This window comes from Crotalus tigris, unplaced genomic scaffold (genome assembly GCF_016545835.1).
Source record: "Crotalus tigris isolate CLP2741 ecotype Arizona unplaced genomic scaffold, ASM1654583v1 scf7180000017668.6805642782:7212621, whole genome shotgun sequence".
Classification (NCBI taxonomy): domain Eukaryota; kingdom Metazoa; phylum Chordata; class Lepidosauria; order Squamata; family Viperidae; genus Crotalus; species Crotalus tigris.
Genome location: NW_024096554.1, coordinates 822,235 through 843,226, shown reverse-complemented (window position 1 = coordinate 843,226; position 20,992 = coordinate 822,235). Strand labels below are relative to the sequence as shown.

General features: G+C 34.1%; 1 protein-coding gene across 5 annotated transcripts in view; it reads left to right on the top strand.

The window, feature by feature from the left end:
- Positions 1 to 20,992, top strand: part of BABAM2 (BRISC and BRCA1 A complex member 2) — a 145,015-nt gene that overhangs the window by 72,443 nt on the left and 51,580 nt on the right. For all 5 annotated transcript variants that reach the window (XM_039337058.1, XM_039337059.1, XM_039337061.1 and 2 more), the window contains exons 8-10: positions 7,929 to 8,028; positions 8,977 to 9,047; positions 13,300 to 13,382. In XM_039337058.1, the coding sequence (XP_039192992.1) occupies positions 7,929 to 8,028; positions 8,977 to 9,047; positions 13,300 to 13,382 (254 nt within the window). The remainder of the gene's footprint in view (positions 1 to 7,928; positions 8,029 to 8,976; positions 9,048 to 13,299; positions 13,383 to 20,992) is intronic.

Genomic DNA, 20,992 nt, shown 5'->3' with positions numbered 1-20,992 from the left:
CATTAAAAAAACAATAGCGACCAATTTATTCCCATCCAAGGGATAAAGAATTATTCCTTCAGGTGTTGCTGTGGAGAGGAATGTGTTTTCTTGCTGATGGAGTGGAATTTTTTAGGTTCAAGATGAAATATTTTGCCTGTTTCTGCTTGTATTTGATCTTTCTGCCTTCTAGGTTAAGTATAAGAATACTGAAAGTGACTTAAAGTGAGTCAGATCAGTAACTCAACTAGCACAATGTAATTTACATCATTTGGCAGCAGTTTGGCAACAAGTTAGACAAGAATCTTTTCCGATTTGACTTAGTGATGTTAGGGAATACTCATAGTAGTGATTTCCATGAAAAGTATCTGATCCATCACTGACATAAGAGCCAGTGGCCATTTTCATTCAAGAGATTTCTCAGTGATTCAGAGGCTGGCCTCAAATGCTTTGTTGAGGAAAATCATAGTAAATAGTTAAGTACACTATGTGTCCAATATTATAGATAGTCATGCAAAATAACTATAGTCTCCTTGTAGTTCTCAGTGGCATTGATGAAACTGATGATTTGTCTGTGTAGAATAATTAGTAACTTTCTTGTGTTCCGAGCCAGGGCTTATTATAGATCTCCTGTTATGTGCAGGAGCCCAACTGTACTAAGAAGATTAGATTATTTTCTAACTATCACAAAAGCTAGTAAAACACAATACCTTCAACATATTTGGTAGTTAGATAGGTTTAACACCCGAACAATAGTATTTTCCTTTTATCTTTTCCTTTGTTTTATTTTAAAAGGAGCAATGGTTATTTAAACATGAAGTAGATATTAAGTTATATCTAATATGTTTAATAAGTATACTACTAAGAAAAAACACTTTTATATATTGTTCCGAAAATATCTCTAATTGCTATTTTTTCTTTAATTCTGGTCAATTATTTCAAATATGTTTCACTGGTATATTCATCAGGCTTCAGGCCTGAGATATGTATCTGAATTTGAATTTATAGATAACGTATTTGTTAAAATCATTGATATCCTCCGAGTGTACTAAGTTCTCTGTTCTCATCTTATTTATCTATTAGCTGTACCAGGCCACGCGTTGCTGTGGCTCAGTTGGTTAAATGGAAAAGAAAGAAAAGAGAAAGTGCACATTTGTAAGATGTTTAATTTCACAATACTTGTGGGTATACAATATTTTTTGTTGTTCTATTGTATGTGCAGATATAGAGATTGTCTGGTTGCTTTTACGTCCAACAGATGGCGCTGTTTTTCAAAAAAAACATCTTTTTACTTGTCACAGGTGTGACAGCTATATAATAGTAGGTATATAAAAACACGCGCGTATTCGAATGCAACGTTGTGTCAAAATTTCAAAGCAATTGGTGAAGAACTTTCGGAGATTTAAGATTTTGAACAAACAAACATTTACATTATTTATATAGAAGATGTGGAAACATTTTTTTTTAAAAAAAAAAATCTATGTTGGTTTAAAAGCCAGTGAATCCATGTAGGATCATTTCTTTGCTCTGCTGTCCATTGTCATCTACTAGATATCTATACATAATCCTAATATGTTTTGGATGTATAAAAATGCATACTGTTGATAGCTGCAGTGTTTTGTCATATAAATTTTAATCTCACCATATTCACATATGCTTACAATTCACAGTGTAACTTCTTCCAGTGTAATAACTTCAATATAAATCCTCTGTTTAGTTGATTTATATCACCAAATAGCCTTTTCCATGGGAATTCTACAACTCTGTGAAAAGGATAGCAAATATTGTATTGACTTTTATATTCTGCTGGCTTTTTCAGTGAGATTCATAGCTTCTAGTAAGTATTTAAACACTGTAGTTACATGTGAAATACTGCTTCCATGATTACTTTTGTTTTTGCATAAATAAGCCAGCTACTGTTTCTATACCATCTCTTCAAATTTATTTGCTTTCCTTCAGAATGTAAAGACATCAGCTTATTTTCTATTTTTTTATTTTTATTAGATTTATATAACCAGCTGTCTTACATAAAAGAGACTGAGTGTACATACAGTACTTAATAAAAAAATAAATACATAAAACAGTCCCAAATAAACAGTAACTATAAAAATGATACAAAACAGGAGACAATATTAACAGGAATAAGAGAACTATCACAGAATCTCTCCTGTCTCCTGGGTCCCCTAGGCTTGATAACATAACCAGATCTTGAGGAACTTGCAGAACACTGAAAGGAATGAAGCTAATCTTGCTTCCAGGGGAAGAAGATTCCACAAGTCAGGCACCGTGACAGAGAAGCCCGCCTCCCGGGACCCACCAGATGTTATTCCCTAGCAAATGGGATCCATAGCATGCCTTCTTTGCCAGACCTTATAGAGTGAGCAGATGTAATGAGAGAGGCATTCCCTCAGGTAACAAGGTCTCATGCCATGAAGGACTTTAATGGTCAAAACCAGCTGGACTTGGAAGAAAACTGGCAACCAACAGGAAGCAGAGGTGTAACATGTACCGTTCTAATGGCACACATAACTGCCTGTTCCACAGCATTTTGCACCAATTGAAGCTACTAGATAACCTTCAAGGGCAGCCTCGTATAGAGCACGCTACAGAAATCTAATCAAAAGGTGACTAAGGCATGAGTGACTTTGAGAATAACTTCCCCACCCCCCACCCCAGTCTAGTCATAGGCATAACTGGCGCACAATACAAAGCTGTACAAACACCCTTCTAGTCATGACTGCCACCTGCTCTTTGAGCAGGAATCGTGAGTTCAGGAGAGTCCCCAGACTGTGCACAATATATCACTGAAATATTCCCAGAGTCCTTGCTCTCTGTATAACCTGTGTGATAATAATTATATAGTTTTGCAAGATCTGTCTTCCTGCCATAACATTTTTCAAAAGGTGCACAATATGATACAAACAAACTTAACAACTCAAGTAGCCGCTTGGGCATAGCTAATTTCAGGCACATATTTGACCCTTCATAAGCCCCTTTTTTCTGATACCCTGTTCAGATTTCTTTTGTACTTGTGTGGAAATAATTGATTGCAACTATCTTGTTTTTGCTTTTAAATTGCAAGCCTGAGTACAGATTTTTTGTTTGTTTTGTGTACAATGCCTAGTTACTGTAGGCACTTGAGAAATAATAATTAAAAATTGCATGGCATTTATTACATAGGAGGGGTGGCATTCTGTAGTTCTGTCTTGGAAATGGCAGTGTGGGAAAGATCATAAAGAAACAAATGCATTCTTGGCAACTGTTTCTCCTTCTCTAGGAAGTCTATAGAATGTTTGAAAAGAAAAAAATAAGAAAAAAATAGAATTTTTTCTGAAGTTGGCTAAGAATGCAGGCTTTCTGTGCTTGCTACATGCATATATGTAGCCACCTTTACATTTAACTAGTTAGAGTTAAGGTCCTTTGCCCAAACAATTAATCTCGCCTTGCTTTTTTCTTCCAATTTATACTCGTAATTATATGTGCAGAAGGCCAAGTTGAGACTGAATGGTTGACCCAGTATTTTCTTAATTAACCTTGTGGATGAGTGAAATTGTATATTGAAAGAAAGCACTTTTTTGTAGCATATCACTCGTTTCTAGGCTTCCCTGAATGTGCCATTATAACATATGTAATGAGTAATTTATCTATAATGATAAGAAAGCACTCAGTCATCTATGATTTATAATCTCACTTTCTGTTCTTTTCCCTACAAAATCAAGGAAGTTCAATGCATTGGAAATCAGAGAAGCAGCATTTGTGATAAAACAAAAAGAAATCAGGTCAAGGATTAAAGGGTTAAATGACCATCATGAAAGAAGTACTTTTAGTTGGCTTGTTCATCATAGAGCAAGAATGAATTAGAATTAAATTGAAAAAAATAAGGGAAGAGAAGGGAAATGATTTTTTCCCCATAGAAAATAAAATGTCTAAATATATTTTATAGATACTCAAATTATGGGAGACAAATTAATAATAGTGAAAAAGTATGAAAGAAGAGAAATGTAGACATACATGTAATAAAATTAATCAAGGCAATAATTTTATTTATGTTTTCTTAATAAGGTTTATTTAAGTGCCTTTATAACACCAATGAGTTCATGGAGATTTAACCAGAATCAGAGATCTATATTTCCTACCCTGTCCAAGCTTGTAAGAAATATTTAACTTCAGTGCCCTTTTCATTAGACCCAAGATACTATCTATAAAGAAAAGTTTCCTATTTACTTAACCTGACATTTGCCATAGCTCCCCAGGCTATCTAATCCATTCTAAAATGTGCAGGTTACAAGAAAACTCTCTTTCTTTTAATTTTTCTCTGGATATAATTTTTGTTTTGCCTTTTTGACAACTGTAGTAAAATAAGGTAATTGTTATAATCTTTCAGACAGCTTAATTAGGATTGCAGTTTTTAATTATATTAATCAATTTGAAAAAATTTAATTAAACAAAAATTGTCCTTGATTCATTAGTGATTTTCATTAAGGAGAGTATTTTAAAAATTGCATTTAACAAAAATTGAAGACGATGTCAATACAATATTTTTAAAAATTAAGTTTCTTGATTTAAAATATTTTTATTCATAATTTAAAACTATATTTTAAATATAAACTAAATCTTGGCATTAATTATTTAATATATCCTAATTTGTTTGCACCACTGTTCACAAAAGTTTTCAATACCAATTTGTGGGAGTTTCAAACGCTCATAGACCTGCATATCTTTGTTATACTGTGTAGATCAGACATGTCAAACGAGCGACGTCATGTGACATCACGCAATGTGTCGGGCCGGTTTTGCCATTGCCGGCAATAGGGTGGGTGCGGCTTCCGGATGATGCATCTGGCCTGCGGGCCAGTAGTTTGACACCCCTGGTGTAGATCTATACGTAATTGGTCTAAGCCAGTGTATCAGCTCACTTTTGAATCATTCTTACTCTTTTTCACTATGAAGGCATAATGAAAACAGAAATGATAGTTGATAGTTATTCTATATGTTCTTTTGTCTCTGAACATACAAACTTTGTCATTATTTCCAATAGTCTGCAAGGAGTTTAATCCTGGCATGTCAGCTATATAAAGCCAATTCTTTTTTATTTATAGCATTAGTGGATTTTAAAGTGGAATTACAACAAATGAAGGTGAATATATGTGTCCCAGGATAATGTTGGTCCCGATGACTGATCAGATTGGATCCTAGAATTACAATTTTACAATATAGGAAAAGTAGTTGAATGTTTTGTGACTAGAAGAGAACGATTCTGAAAAGCCATGTTGTTTTTGCTTTTTTTCTTGTATGATTCCTCTGTTAAAGATGTATTTTCTCCTTTAGAATTTATTCTGACTTTTTAAAACGTCTGTGTTGTCCAAAAATTTGGAAAATACATAATTTTGGAAAGTGCTCACATTCTTGAGCATTCTTGAGATACTCTATTAGAGATGATCAACATTTGATTCATAGAGGGGTGTTTGATTATGAGTATATTTCTTTTCAAGTCCCAAAAATACTTTTTCAAAAGGCAATTGGGCTTTGTTTTTCTTTGAAGACATTTCACTTCTCATTTAAGAAGCTTCTTCAGTTCTGACTGAATGGTGAACTGAACTGAAGAAGCTTCTTGGATGAAAAGCAAAATGTCATCAAGGAACAACAAAGTCCAGTTGCCTTTTGAAAAAGCACCTCTGGGTAATCATGACTAAAACAAGAACCAGAACAGAACAGAATAGAATTGAATAACTTTATTGTCACTTTAAATGTACACTAATTGGCATACATTAAGACCTGGATGACTGAGAATCTCCACAGACATTTCTTTTCAAGAAAAAAGATTAAACTTTTTATTTTCTTGAAATGCCTGCAAGCCTATGTATGATACAGGGGAATTCTTGTCATTAACTATATTACAGATGGTAACTTTGTTTTCTGTTTGGTTATAATTAATAATATCTTTTAAAATAAGAAAGGTGGGCATGAAACCTGGCAAGTGCGAAGACTTATAGACACTGATTTGCCTATTTATGTTCTGCTCCATTCCTTCTGTCTCCAGTTTTCCTGATTTTGGCCTCAGATAACTACTTTTTCATGCCTCTCAACTCTTTTGAGCTTTCAATCTCAAGATGCTTTATATGAGCAAAAAGTATTTTGCAAATCATGAAACCAACAATGAAAGTGTAAAACAGTAAATTACAGCAATTATTTAAAGGGTCCCAAAGGTGCTTTTTCAAAAGATAACTGGAATTTCTTTGTTTTACTTGAAGACTTGTCACTTCTCATCCGAGAAGCTTTTCAGTTCTTCAGAAGCTTCTTAGATGAGAAGCAAAATGTCTTCAAGCAAAACAAAGTCCAGTTGCGATTTGAAAAAGCACCTTTGGGACAACCATGACTGAGAATCTCATTAGATATTTAAAAGGTCACTACAATCAATCTCTGCTTTATTGTTTATGTAAAGTGCATTTAGTTTTGAAGATTATTGGAACAACTGAGAGTTTGCAATTTTAATATTTTATTTAAATGTGACATGTTTTATTAAAAAATTATGTTCTCCTGTTTAATTGCAAGAACCAGTTAAAAAATACCTATATTATATTGATTAGAAAAGGAAGCATGCAAACCCAGTGTCCATAAAGGCACCAGCCACATTTCAAGCAAAGGTGGCATTCTCTAGTTTCCTGGAACACTAAACTGCCTGAGACTGCTATGTTGCTCTTGCAAGGAACAATTTTCTTGAGCCCTTGTGGGTGATCGCAAATCCTTGTCTTGTCTAGAGAGGAATTACAAAGAACGGTACTGCTTGCCAGCGCTTCATTCTACTAAGATTGTCAGCTCTGCTTTTAGCATTGCCATCTTCAATATACCCTTTCTTCCCTGAAGTCCAGAAAAATCTTAATTTAAGTTGCTTTGTAACCATTTGCAAGATTAAAATAAAGCCAATGTGAGAACTTCAGAAAGAAGGAGCAAAATATGCTCAGATGTTATTTTTTGAAAGATGTTTATATTTTCTTCATAAATTATTCAATTAGCATAGTTGATTGAAAAAAAAATGTGGCTCCAGATTATTTATTGTTACAGTGAGAAAAGTCTAGCTGTCTCCACTTACCATATTTAGCCTGTTACTTTGACTGCTTAGGTTGCCAATGTGCTGTAAGTCTAGTCTAAAAACAAGAATAAAAAGTCCAATGTTGTATGGTGGCTTTGCTTAGAATAATATAATGAAAAGAAGCCAATTAAAATAAACAGTTGGAAAAAACAGTATTGGACTTCAAAAGAAATATTATTAATTGTAGTATTGTTTATGATTCGTCATACAGTTAACCAGATAGTCACATTGGATTTGGCATTTTTATCTATGTATTGTGTCCTTTTCTCAAGGACCTGGGATAGACAGATGTTGATTTGATGGTTTTAGAGATATTGTTGTAGATATTAATATATTATTTATTAAATTTACGTTATTATTATATATGTAATAAAAATTACATCCCTGTGATTATATTGATATGATGAAGTTACCTAGTTGGGTAATTAAATGGCTGCAAGCAAACAGCCAAGCTCAGGGATCACCCAAAACATAGTATAAGCTGACATTAAAAAGTGGGAAAGAAATCTGGGATGTTTATCACCTTCTGTTTACAAAAGAGAAAGGATTAATAAATGTGTTCATCCTGGTTGCAAACACATGCATGTTATGGATTTTTAGTATGTGGTAAGACCCCTTGAATCCAGTGGCTTTTCTTCATCTCTAAACATAGATGTGGGCCTGGTTTCTGTATCTAACTCAAACATTGAAACAGTAGTCTAATATTGCATTTTTGTATTGATACAATATATATAATGCTGTATGATTTTTTTACATGTAACAAATCTAAATATAAGGATATGTCTTATATGGGAAATGTATACCTTTGAAAGAATCACAAAGCTGTATCTGATTTTACTTAATGGACTTATTTTTCTAGTGCTCTTGGTGGATCTTCTGCTCTTCACGTTCCTGCTTTTCCAGGTGGAGGCTGCCTAATTGATTATGTTCCCCAAGTATGCCAGCTGTTAACCAACAAGGTAATACCCAGAATAGACAAACTTTTTACCAAGATATTCCAATATAAGGGCTCTAGACTAGGGTAAAATAAATAATTATTCATAAATTGGTAAACCCTATGATCTAAAATTATTTCTGTCAAAGGTGAAATTGCCTAATGAAAGATCATTTTGGAGTGAGCCAGAAATAGTTGAAAAGACTATGCACAGCCTTCTGCATTTCAGCTATACAATTTGCGTCAGAGTTTTCATTAATCTGATTATGAAATAGTCTGGAAATACCCTTTATTCCTGTTTAAATTGCTCTTGCTTAAAGGAATCTTATAGATTATGAATTTATGAAATATACTTCCAAATGCATTTCTATAATTATACCAGAATCTATCTTTAGAGTTGTTTTTGTTGTGTCTCTCTATTGGTTGGTTTTTTATTTTGCAAGTACACAGATCTGTTTTTAAACTACAAACAATTGTTCACTATTTAGAGTTCTAATTAGTAGACAGACAGCTATGTAATGTTTGATAAATAAATAAGAATATTGTGCAGAAATTATGAACTGATAGAACATGATAGACATGTTCTAACTGCAACACTTAAACATTGGCCCAGGAAATTTCAGAGGTGTGAAATACATAAAATTGCACTTTAATATAAAATAAAATGCTTAGAAACCATAGGCTTCTTCAAAATACTTATGAAATACTGTATGAAATTCCAGATGGATAATATATTGCCATTATGTAAAGTAGCAGAATCTACTATAAGGTTTAATCAATGTGTTCATCCTTAAAATATAAAATATGTGTAATTATTATATATATTTTATACATCAATCTCTTGTTGCTGATGCATGTAAAAATATTTTCCAGACTTATACTTATTAGTAAAGCATAAACTCTCCCAAATTAATACTCTGTATTGTAATTTAGTTTTATTATAATTGCGCTCATTTTTTATTTTCTTTTATAGGTTCAATATGTTATCCAGGGTTACCATAAGAGAAGGGAATATATTGCAGCATTTCTTAGTCATTTTGGAACGTACGTAAATATATGTTTCACTTTAAAATGGAATATAACCATAAGCACTAGCTTCCTGTCTATTCTTAACTCATATTTACTAAAAATATTTTTGCCACTTGGAGTTTTCCTACATATGCATATTTAAGCTTGGTAGCCCTGAGTTATATTACTGTAGTACACAGTAATATAACCCAGTTATATTATATTTATATTTATTATACACTAATAGATAAATTATACCATATTATAGAAGGAAAGATTTTTAGCATTTTTTCTTTCCCACTCTAGGCTTCAGTATCATCTCTAAAGAGTTGGTGAGAAAAGAGCCAAAAGAAGAGGAAATTATTAACCCTTTATTAGTTGAAAGTAGAGGTAGTACATTTAGATTAATGCTAAATGTTAAGAAGACAAAGGAAGTCACAACAGTTAGTAAAATTATAGGTGAAAAAGGTGACAGGTAGTTTTGAAGTTTAGATTCAACAATAGATAAAGATGGACAGTATGTTTCAGAAGAAATTGGAAGATTGATCTTAGAGAAGAAAGCAATGACAAACTTAAAATCATGAAGGAAAAGACTATTTCTACAGGAACAAAGATCAGAATAGTTAAAACAATGATTTTTCCAGTGGTAATACACAGCTGGTTACTAAGAGAACCATGGATTGCTGGCAGAATTGGTCAGGCTCTTAGATGAAATAAAAACTGACAACTCCCTTGAGGCAATAATCAGCAAGCAGAAATTCACATACTTTGGACATATTAGGTGGGTGATGTATTAGAAAAGCTATGTTGAGTGAAATAGGAAAATAGGAAGATAACGAATAACATGGATAGACAGGATCAGCAAGATTGCAGACATTTGCCCATTTAGTTAATAGCACCTAACTACCCAACTAATTTTCTTTTTTTTTATTGAAAATTTTTAAAAGTTTTTACAAAAAACAGAAAAGACAACAAAAAATCAAAACAACCCTCACCCAACCCCTCCCAAACCACCCCCTCCATCCCCCCCGAGCTTCCCAGAGCTAAATATAGGCTTAATTAAAATTTTAAAAATCCTCAAAAAAAGTTAAACAAGTTATAAAATAATTAACAATAAGATATATATAACAAAAAAAACATAAGCATTAAAAAGAAAAAGTACTTAAAAAAGAAGAAAAAAGAAAGAAGAAAAGAGATAAGAAAAAAAAAGAAAAAAGAGAAAAAGTGCAATCTATAAAATATCAAAGTTTATATACAAGTTATAAAAAAGCTAAATGATATTTTTTTATATCCAATTTGTATTGTGTGAAATTTATCCATTTTTCCCATATGGCAAAAAATTTCTCTTGTGATTGCTCCTTTAAGAAAGCCGAAATCTTTGCCATTTCCGCCAGATAAAAAACTTTAAAAAACCACTCTTGCAAGGTAGGCAAAGATTCCTTCTTCCAATATTGCCCTACTAACAGCCTTGCGGCTGTAATCAAATTCAACATCAATATAACCTCCTTAGCATCACAATCAGTAACAATACCTAACAAAAACAATTGTGGAGTAAATTTTACCCTCTTTCTAAAAATTCTTTGAATATTCCACCATATCTTAATCCAAAAAGCTTTTATATTTTTACAAGACCACCAAATATGATAATAAGTGGCGTCGAGGCAACCACATCTCCAACATTTAGACTGTAAGTCAGGATACATAAGAGACATTTTTTGTGGATCAAGGTGCCATCTATAAAACATTTTATAAAAATTCTCCCTTAAGTTCTGGGCTTATGTAAATTTGACATTCCTCACCCAGATAGTTTCCCAGGTATCCAATAGAACTGGTTCACCAAAATTTTGTGCCCATTTAATCATACAGTCTTTGATTAATTCTGATTCTGAATCCAGTTCCACTAGAACCCCGTAAATTCTCTTAATGTGAGTTCGTCTTTGATCCTTTACTTGTTTAAAAAGATTTTCATCTTCTCTAAGCAAGCCCATATTACGATCCATCTTCCATCTATCCACTATTTGTCTATATTGAAACCATGAATAGGTAATATTTTCATGTAATAAATCTTCCGAAGATTTTAACTGCCAATTTTGGCCATCCCATCTGAGTAATTGTGCATAAGAGACCCTATCCATTTTAACTCCTCTCCTTATCCCCTCTATCGCATGCCAAGGTATAGCCCATAATAGTATTTTAAAATCACTTTTATAATATTTCCTCCAAACCCGAAGTAGAGAAATCCTTATAATATGAGATTTAAAAACCCGATCCACTTTTTTATTAAAAATTAAATAGGCATGCCATCCAAAAAGTAAATCCCAACCCTCCAGATGGAGTATTTCTACATTTGTTAAATTTACCCAATCACTAATTAATGTTAAAACCACAGCATCATAATATAGTTTCAAATTCGGTACCTTGAGTCCACCTCTCTCACGGAAGTCTTGCATAATTTTAAGCTTTACCCTTGGTTTTTTCCCTGCCCAAATAAATTTATTAATGCCTTTCTGCCATTCATTTAAATTAACCTCATTCTTTAAAATAGGTAACATTTGAAACAAAAAGAGAAATTTTGGTAGGACATTCATTTTAATCACTGCAATTCTTCCCATAAGAGATAACTGTAACTTCTCCCAATTCTTCAAGTCTTTCTGTACCCTGACCCACAGCCTTTCATAATTATTCTTTGCAGTACTGGTGGTGTAGCTTTAAGTTGTTGTACTGTTAGAATTGCAGGAGAAGAAACCACCTTAGAAACTATAGAAGCTAGTTGCCTCTTTGAAGCCATTTTTCAAAATCTTATTCTCTCTTTCTTTCTTCTTAGAAAAAAAGAAAAAGAAAATACTAAGATCCTTAAGGTTTAAAAGAAAAAACCAGGGAGAGTGCAAAAAAAGAACTTCAAAACCTCCAAAACGCTTTCAAAAGAAAAGAAAAGCTTGAAAGCAGTCCATACGTTTCATTTAAGTCCGTTCTTTCTTTCCGGAAAAAAAAAAAGCAAAGCACTTTCAAAGCGCCATCTTACTTTCACTCTCCACACCAGCAAAAAACAAAAGAAAAAGAAATTAACATGAACTAAAAGAGAAATAAAACACTACACTCCAAATAAAATCCTTTAGACAGCTCTGTCCGCTTTAAAAGTCACTCACCAGAACACTTTAAGCGCGGAGATGGTAGCGGCGTTTCACTTTGTTTCCGAAGAAACAAAAACAGCTGGGAGGCGGAGAAAGCACGAACTCCGAGGGAACACTCTTTCTACCCCCCCCCCAAAAAAATCCAGGGGGGGTTAAAAGGTTCTACCTCTATTCGTGTAGTCTCTACCCCTTCCCTTCGCCCGGGAAGGGGATTTCGAGCCGCGGGCCAGCTGATGTCCGCTGCACTCCGCAGATCTAACGCCGTCTCAGGAGGACGGCTACAAAGTAGCCGCCATCATCGTCGCTGACCACCGGAAGCTCTCTACCCAACTAATTTTCATAACACTTCCCCATCCAAGTCCTGCCAGAGGTCACCTACAAGTGTGATTGGTGTGGGTCAGTGCCATGCAGAAGCCTGAACCCACATTGAAAAAGATCTACATCAACCTTTCTAATGCCGTGACCCCATAATACAGTTCCCCATGTTGTGGTGACCCCCAAGTGGGTGTGGCCACCAATAAGAGGGAGTAGGACAGCTAGGGAAAAGGGAAAAAAAATGGCGGACAGCGTGGTTTGGCGACCCCCGTGAAATGGTCATTCGACCCCAAATTGGGTCCCGACCCACAGGTTGAGAACCACTAATCTAAATAATCCATTTCCTCCAGAACCTTTCAGAATTTTCTTGATTTTGCAAAATTGAAGTTTTATTTCTGCTGTTATTTCTAATTCTAGTTGAAACATCTAGTTGCAACATTTTTCATTCTGCCTGTGTGTGTGCGTGTGTGTGTGTGTATCTGTGTGCTTTTATTTCAGCTTTTTTCAGTACATGCTAATAGAAGGCAAAATATAAGTACTGTAGTAAATTCTAATCTCATTTGCTGCTTAAAAAACTGAAGCTACCAGAAGGTATATTGGGTACAATGGGGTCTAAATAAGAACTAGGAAAACAAGAAGGTAATGGTAGCTGCACACAGTAGGTGTTAATGGCCACAACAGAGTAATTAGTCGGTACCGTTTGTTCCTGACTTGAGAGGGAAACAGTGACTTCTGCCCAATTCATGAATTTATGCATGCCAATAGGAAGGGACGAGCTTCTGCCTTATTTTGCTTTGTGGTTCTAATTATATTTTTCATTAATAATCTTTTTTTTTTAATAGTGGAGTGGTAGAATACGATGCTGAGGGTTTCACAAAACTCACTTTGTTGCTGATGTGGAAAGATTTTTGCTTTCTTGTTCACAGTGAGTAGTTATTTTCCTTTGAGTATAAATATATAACTGCTTGAAAATTTAAACAAAAATTAACAGGGAAATACCAAATACAGCAGCACTTGCATCTCCTTTTTTTCCCTACTTGTGTGTTTTCTACATTCTTCATACCTGTGTAATGTCACCTGAAATTTCAAAAAGGTCATAAGGTTCATTAGATAATATGTTCTTTTTGAATTATGTAAGATATAAGATGTTTGAAATTCACAGACAGAAAAACTTATTGGAATATGCCTGGTGTGGATATGTCAAGAGACAGTTACTAAGGTATACTGGGAATATATAGGAGATAGTTAGATATAGATAAATGGATGTAGATATAAATATGCACAGTATATACTCTAGATTTAGATCTAGGTCTATGTTTATTCTGTGTGTGTGTGTGTACATATACTTCCTGATGTTTAGAAATTATCTCTGAGATGTTATATCTAAGAAATCCAACACCTTTTTCATTCAATACCATCTATTGGAACATAGAACATGAGCCTTCTGAGTTGCGACTCTGGAATATCCTCTCAGAGATCTGTATAGCTCATACCCTGAGGATGTTCAAAAAGTCATTGCAATTTTAGCTGCTCTTCGAAATCTTGAGTAACTTGGTGGTTGGGACACTGTACAATTTTTTATCATTATAGAGAGTTTGCCTTTTGGATGCTTCTGAATTTATTTAAAAAATTACTTGTTTTAATACACACACACACACACACACACACACACACACACACACACACCCCAACCAGAGTTATTAGTAATCTGAATTATATTGAATAAATAAATGTATGCAAACAACTATACTCTCCTATAACAATTGCTCTGTCTCTGCTCTACAAATTCTTTCTGCCTTCTCATATGTAAGGGTGTAGGTATATACATATGTTGTATATAGCATGTTTATATGTGTATGTATGTATACATTTTTGAAAGCAAGCAACCGAATTTCATTTTTAATGTGTGCCAGTGTGTGCCCACAGTAAAAAAATGACAAAAGTTATCATCTGTATCAGTGGTACCAATGACATCAAGAAGACCATCATTGGAAGATGGCCTCTCTTAACTGGCCTGCTCCTTTTGCATTGATTGTTTTCTCCCCTGGTTACTTATCAATGTGAGGCACTTGTTTATCCTAATTGTTTATTTTTTTAAAGTTGTTAGTTACTTTGAGTTCTCTGTCAATAGAATATTATATAAATCGCATTACAGTAGTAAATAACTGCTGTGGTAGTATAGTTTGAAATAATTTTGAATAGTTCCATTTCCTGTTCATAAGTGAATTCTTACAAAAGGGTCTCAATCCTTAGCAGATGTGTAAATTAAAGTACCTGCAATAGTGCAGCTAAATAGTCCTGAAATACAGTATCAGATAGCAAAGGATTCTGTGATAGTTGAGATTTCCTACTGAGACTTGAATCCTTGTATTCTTGGAGATCACCATATTGGTTGACAGTGTTTCATATGTTAATTGTTTCCAATGCCAGAATTGAGGCTTATTGAGAATACGCTTTTAGCAAAGTATGTCTTTCAAGATTATTTTGTAACCAGGATTACGGTTCTTCTTTATTATTCTCAAAATTCTTTTGCATAGTTTCTAATCCTAATTCCCTCTACACAAATTGTTCAAATATAACAATTTATTATTTGAATTTATGAGCAATAATAACTCTTATTCTAGCTCACACCTGGGTATTTTATGGCCTGTGGGTCAATCCAGCCTATTAGCTGTTCCTGTCTGGATTGTGGCAGGAGCGGCCCTCCACAACAGTCCCAGTTTCTCATGTGCCCCCTACAGAAATTAATTCCTGTCCCTGATCTAGCTCATCCACTTTTGGTCTTCTTTGCTTCAGAGAGCAGACGATTAGAAGATGTTCCTTACTATATATCATTTTCTGTTACTTTTTTTTTTAAAAAATCACTTCTTGTATTTGGAATATTAGCACCGAAAACTTCCAGTGTCCTCCTTTCTAATAAAAGTGAATTAGAAAGGAGAAAGGAAGCAGACTTGAGGCTTGTCAGCGCAGCTTGTAGTCAGCCAACATTTCAGTATACCAGGAAGAGATTAAATGTATCTCTTTGTATTTTCCAGATTTCTTAGCTAGGATTTTCTTTTACTTATATAGAAATGCAGAAAAATAATTTAAAATTTCTATACAGTAATTTACTTCTGCATAAGGAATTTTGAAATTTGAAACTTTCAAATAGTTTCTCATTCAGTTTGAAATTACTATGCTCCAGGAAAGTCAGCAAAGCGCCTGAAGGCAGGACAAGAAGCAACAGATGGAAACTAATCAAGGAGAGAAGCAACCTAGAACTAAGGAGAAACTTCCCGACAGTTAGAACAATTAACCAGTGGAACAACCTTCTCCAGAAGCGGTGAATGCTCCAACACTGGAAGTTTTTAAGAAGAGACTGGACAGCCATTTGTCTGAAATGGTATAGGGTTTCCTGCCTGAGCAGGGGGTTGGACTAGATGACCTCCAAGTTCCCTTCCAAATTTATTATTATAATAAGTATTTAATGGTCCACATTTTAAAATTCTAAAAAAAATTGGCTTTCTATTTAATTAGTTGTAAAGTTATTTATTGAGAGAAATTATTACAATGGAATTGCCACCACTGATTAACTTACTCAGAGCTGATGCATCACTAACTTGGTTGAATAACCCAAGGGAATCTGTATTGAGTTATGAAAAATTTTGCAAAGAAAACCACTGAAACATGTACTTCATTTTTTTAAATTTGAGTTGATCTTATCTTTCATTTCTAATATGCTTGTAATTCCAAACATTTAATCACACGTGGAGTGCAATCAGAAGAGAATATTAATTTTTGCTATTTTTCTTGTTAGAAAAAACACAAAAGCATAACATGAAAACACAAAAACAAAAGTTACATTATTCAGATATGTTGTCTTTTTTAGTTTTATGCAAAATCAATGTCTTCATCTGAACTACATCAGGTAATAGGATAATTATAAATAGTTAAATAATCTTTCTTTGAGAGAGTTGTGTTGTTCAGAAATGTAGAAAAAAGAAACAAGCAAAACAATGTGCTGAGGAATAAATCTTCTTTTAAAACTGTTCATATTTCTATGTTAGTTGCTTAATTTTTAATTTGTAGATGAAAAGATGTATTTTTGAAATTAATTATTACGAAGTGAGTAAAAAAATTAAGTCATAAAATCCAAAATATTGGGTTTTCATAGCTTCCTCTCTGCTTAAATACCAATCTGATGTAAAACACTCTGCTATAATTCTCAGCAGATTTTCAAAGGATGGAGGACAGTTGGAATTACCCCATGTGACCAGTTTCTGTTAATTGATAGTGGTCTCTGAATATCAGCTAGTCTCTTCGAAAGAATGTTCTTCTAGTGCATATGGCTTGAGCCAATCATACAAAAGAATTTGGCTGTTCTTCAGGTTCATTAGCATTCAATCCATATTTGTTAACAATTTGGTATAATTTCCTGCTTATGGAACCCTAAAAATTAAAGACATTGCAGTTCTCTCTGGTTAGCTTGAATGTTTTGTGTGATGGAGAAAAATAATTTTTGTCAATTATTGCTGACAGTTGTAGCATGGTTTTATGACAGGCTCTAATAATAAAAATATTCTTCAAAAAGAGTTTATTTATCAGGACACATTTCTTACCAGATTCTAGCTGCTAAACTGATTTAAATTTAGTTGTGGAATTAGCATAAGCCATAAATGTTTTTTATAATGAATGTGGTAATGGACATATATTTCATATAATATTATACTGTTTTATCCATTCTACAATTGAAGTGAATTGTGTGTCAATAATTTTCAAAGTAATGTTCTAGTTGAGGAAAAAAATGGTATTAATGTAATTGACTCAAGAATTTTTGATAAATTTCTGAATACTAAGGCAAAGTTTTAAAAGACTAGTATTTTTAAAGTTTGCCTAACATTCAATTTCATGGGAAAACATCAGTATAACTGCTGGCAAAAATACCTTGCCACACATTATAAGTTATTTTACATTGGTATAAAACATTTGGACTGAGTAAAAGAAATACAGATTTCACAAATTATGCTTGGTTCAAGTTGTATTTTTTATTATTTTATGAATATATTTATTATTTGATGAATATTTTGATTTCAGCAGAATCTGTAAGAGCTAGTGATCTGGTTCATATGCAGGGCAGTGATACAATATATGAGTATATGATTTTCAGTATAAAGCTGATTTTCACAAGCATTCCTCCCCAAATCTCAGCTTCTTTGAAGAGCCAAACCCATTTGTGTTGCTCTATAAATAAAGTAGTCATTTCAATCCATGCTTCTGGGAGCATTTTGGAGTGTTTTAGTCATCTACAGTATGATGTTCCAAGAAGTCTTTTTTTGCTCTATTTCAGTTTGGTTTGGTATGATTTTCTAAATGATCTTTCTTGCACATGCTGAATAGCATTTACAACCAATAGAAATTATCATCTATTAGAAATAGATACATACCTACCCAATAGGTTCATTACAAAAAAATTCACCTTGTTACAAATTTCTGCACAGAGAAAACTACATACTAAAATCTGCATGTAGTCACACAAACACACAAACTATCCACCTGTCTGTCTGTCGATATCTGTCTGTCTGTCTGTATATCTATCTATCTATCTATCTATCTATCTATCTATTTATCTATACAAACAAATAACTTCTGGAGTAAATTTAGAGTTACTTCTTTGTTAGCAGTTAGATTTCCACAGCTGTTTTGAACTGAAGGAACCCTAAAATATATTTTTTGTTCAATGGTAGCTTCCTCAGAGTGGTTTCTTCATATATTTGTAGCATTCCAACACCAGTATCCCATTTCTCACTTGTATTTTGTTGAAGTCTTTACAAATGCAAATTTCGTAAGTGATTCTGCTCATCCTTTAGAAATTTAGTACAGTTTTTTTAAGGGTTCGTCATGGCATAATTAGTCTCTGTAGTGAAACATATACGGATGCCAATATAATGATGGTTAAGAAAGGTTGCCATAGAAACTAATACAGCAGAAAGAAAGGGGAACTAGAGGAAAGGCCTTGAAACTTCAAAGAAGATGAAATAAAAGTCAGTAAAAGTAAATATCCATACGATGTGCGGCAAAATTGCAAGATTTTTAGCAAAAGATGAAACAGAATACAATTACAGGCTGGTTATACACCCTGTTTCGAGATGGTGAAGGTGTAGCTACTACTATAGCTACATTTAATAGCAAGCTTGCTTGGTCTGAGTGCATTTGCTTATAAGTCATTATATTAGCTGCAGTAGCTTTTCGTGTTTGGGATCAAAAAAGGAAGAAGCCTTAGGAAAGAGAATAGCAGCAGGCATCTCAATAGGCTGCAACCACCACGTTCTGTCAGTTTCTGCTAGTTGTCTGTAACTCTGTGCCCAAATTATAGAAGAGTAGGAAGCACACAGAAACAGCAACACCGTTGAGTTTGGGAACAGAAGTCTTTTTCTTTTTTGACTCTAATAACAGGAATTAACTTCGTAAGCTGATCCTTCTCAGTAGGAAAAGGCAACGGTCTTAAGTTTCTGTAGTTACAACAGATAGGCCTGAATCTCTAATAAATAGAATTCCTGTTGGCTCATCTGTCTTTAGTGATAACTCAAACAGGGCATTCACAAGAGTTAACAATTATATCCTAATCAGTTTAGGCCTTTCAACATTTGTAAGCATGTATATTTGCATTTATCTATAGGTATGTTCTTTGAGCTCATAAATTACACATTCATTCCTGCAGATCCAAATTTAATATATTTTTAATTATATTTCATTTAATAGGTTCCTTTAACGCGTTTTGTTATATGTCCAAAATAGCTAGTGATATAGATTTATATTATATTTTAAATTATCTGAAAAGCCTCGGTATCCCATGAAATCTCTTAATAAACCAAGCACAGCTTTCAATGCATGTCTAAAATGTATGTGTAACTATTTATAGTTTTCAATATTATAGTTACACATTTATTTAAAATATTTATATAGTTATTGTTTATAAAAACAACAACGGATGTCTCACAAGATAAATACAAGAGCAAAAAAGTCCAAACAATCACAATATAAACTCACACTGCCTGGAATAACTCTCTCCACCATATCAACCTATTATTTTACTGGGCCCCAACCTCATCCCCTGCCCCACACATATAAAATTCTAAAGATTTTTTTTCTTAAAATCCAATAGTTCTGCTGGCATAAAGATAGTCCTCTGTTAATGGCAGCAATTGGGAATTTCCATCACTAAGTAATGCACTCATAAAGTGCAACATCCTGTGACAGCATCACTTAATGACAGCAATTCCTGCAGACCCCATTGCCATTGTTAAGAGGTACCTCCTCACATCTTCAGCCAGCTTCCAACAACCAAAGTTACTGGGGAAGCCAGCAGGAAATTGCAAATTCCAGGCAGCTTGCAAGCAGACCAGCAGGCAGGTAAGTGGCTGCTACCAGGAGGGGGATGGTGCAGAGGTTTGCACGGTTGGCTGGTACAGTGGGGCTGGAGTGGCAGCTGCCAATGGGGAAGGCTGTGCAGCTGGCCAGCAAGGTGTGAGTGCAGAGGGGCTAAGGGAGAGTGCTCGGGTATTTGACAAGGCACAACAGAACTAGGGATGACTATTGCCAAGTGGGAGAGGATTCAAGAAACCCTAGAGACACGGCACCTTTGGTGTGTGGCTAGGACGGTGACCCCAGCAGAAGGGAGGCAGGTGAAAATGAAGAAGTTCAACTGTGGGGGAGAGGCAGGGAGACAGTGCTGGCTTGGATTTTTATCATGTGACTCGGGCACCGTGATAGTTGTAAATTCAAGGACTACTCAGAAGTCCATTTTTTTTTCAGTATTATTCTAGCTTCGAACAGTTGCTGACCAAATGAATGTTAAGCCTGTAATTTCAAACCAAGTATTCATACTTGACTGACCTAGTTTCTAATTCACTTTAATCATATGATATTTTTGATTTTGTGTTTTTTGCTGTAATGTGAATCATGAGATTGGATATATTTTTACTGGAGTATAGAGGTAGTCCTCAACTTATAAGAGTTTAGTGATCATTTGAAGTTACAAAGGCACTGAAAAAAGTGACCCCCGACAGTTTTTCACACTTAAAACCCTTGCAGCATCTCCATGATCATGTGATCAAAATTCAGGTACTTGGCAACTGACGGATATTTATGCTGATTGCAGTGGGGTCATGTGATCACCTTTTGTGACTTCTGACAAGCAAAGTCAAGGGAGAAGCCAGATTCACTTAACAACTGTGTTACTAACAACTGCAGTGATTTACTTAACAGCTGTGGCAAGAAACAGTTTAAAATGGGGCAAAATTCATTTAACAAATGTCTCACTTAGCAACAGAAATTTTGGGCTTAATTGTGATTGTAAGTTGAGGACTACCTGTATTTCTTTTTTAATTTATCCAAATATAGCATATCAGTCCAATTTGTCTTAAGTTTTTTTCATAGAAAGTAACTAAAGTAAATGATACACAAAAGCTGTAGCAGCTTTTATCAGTTGTAAAAACCCTTTTCCACAGTTGAAGTTTCCAAAGGAGTGAGGGAGAAGTGGGGAAAACTAATCTTGAA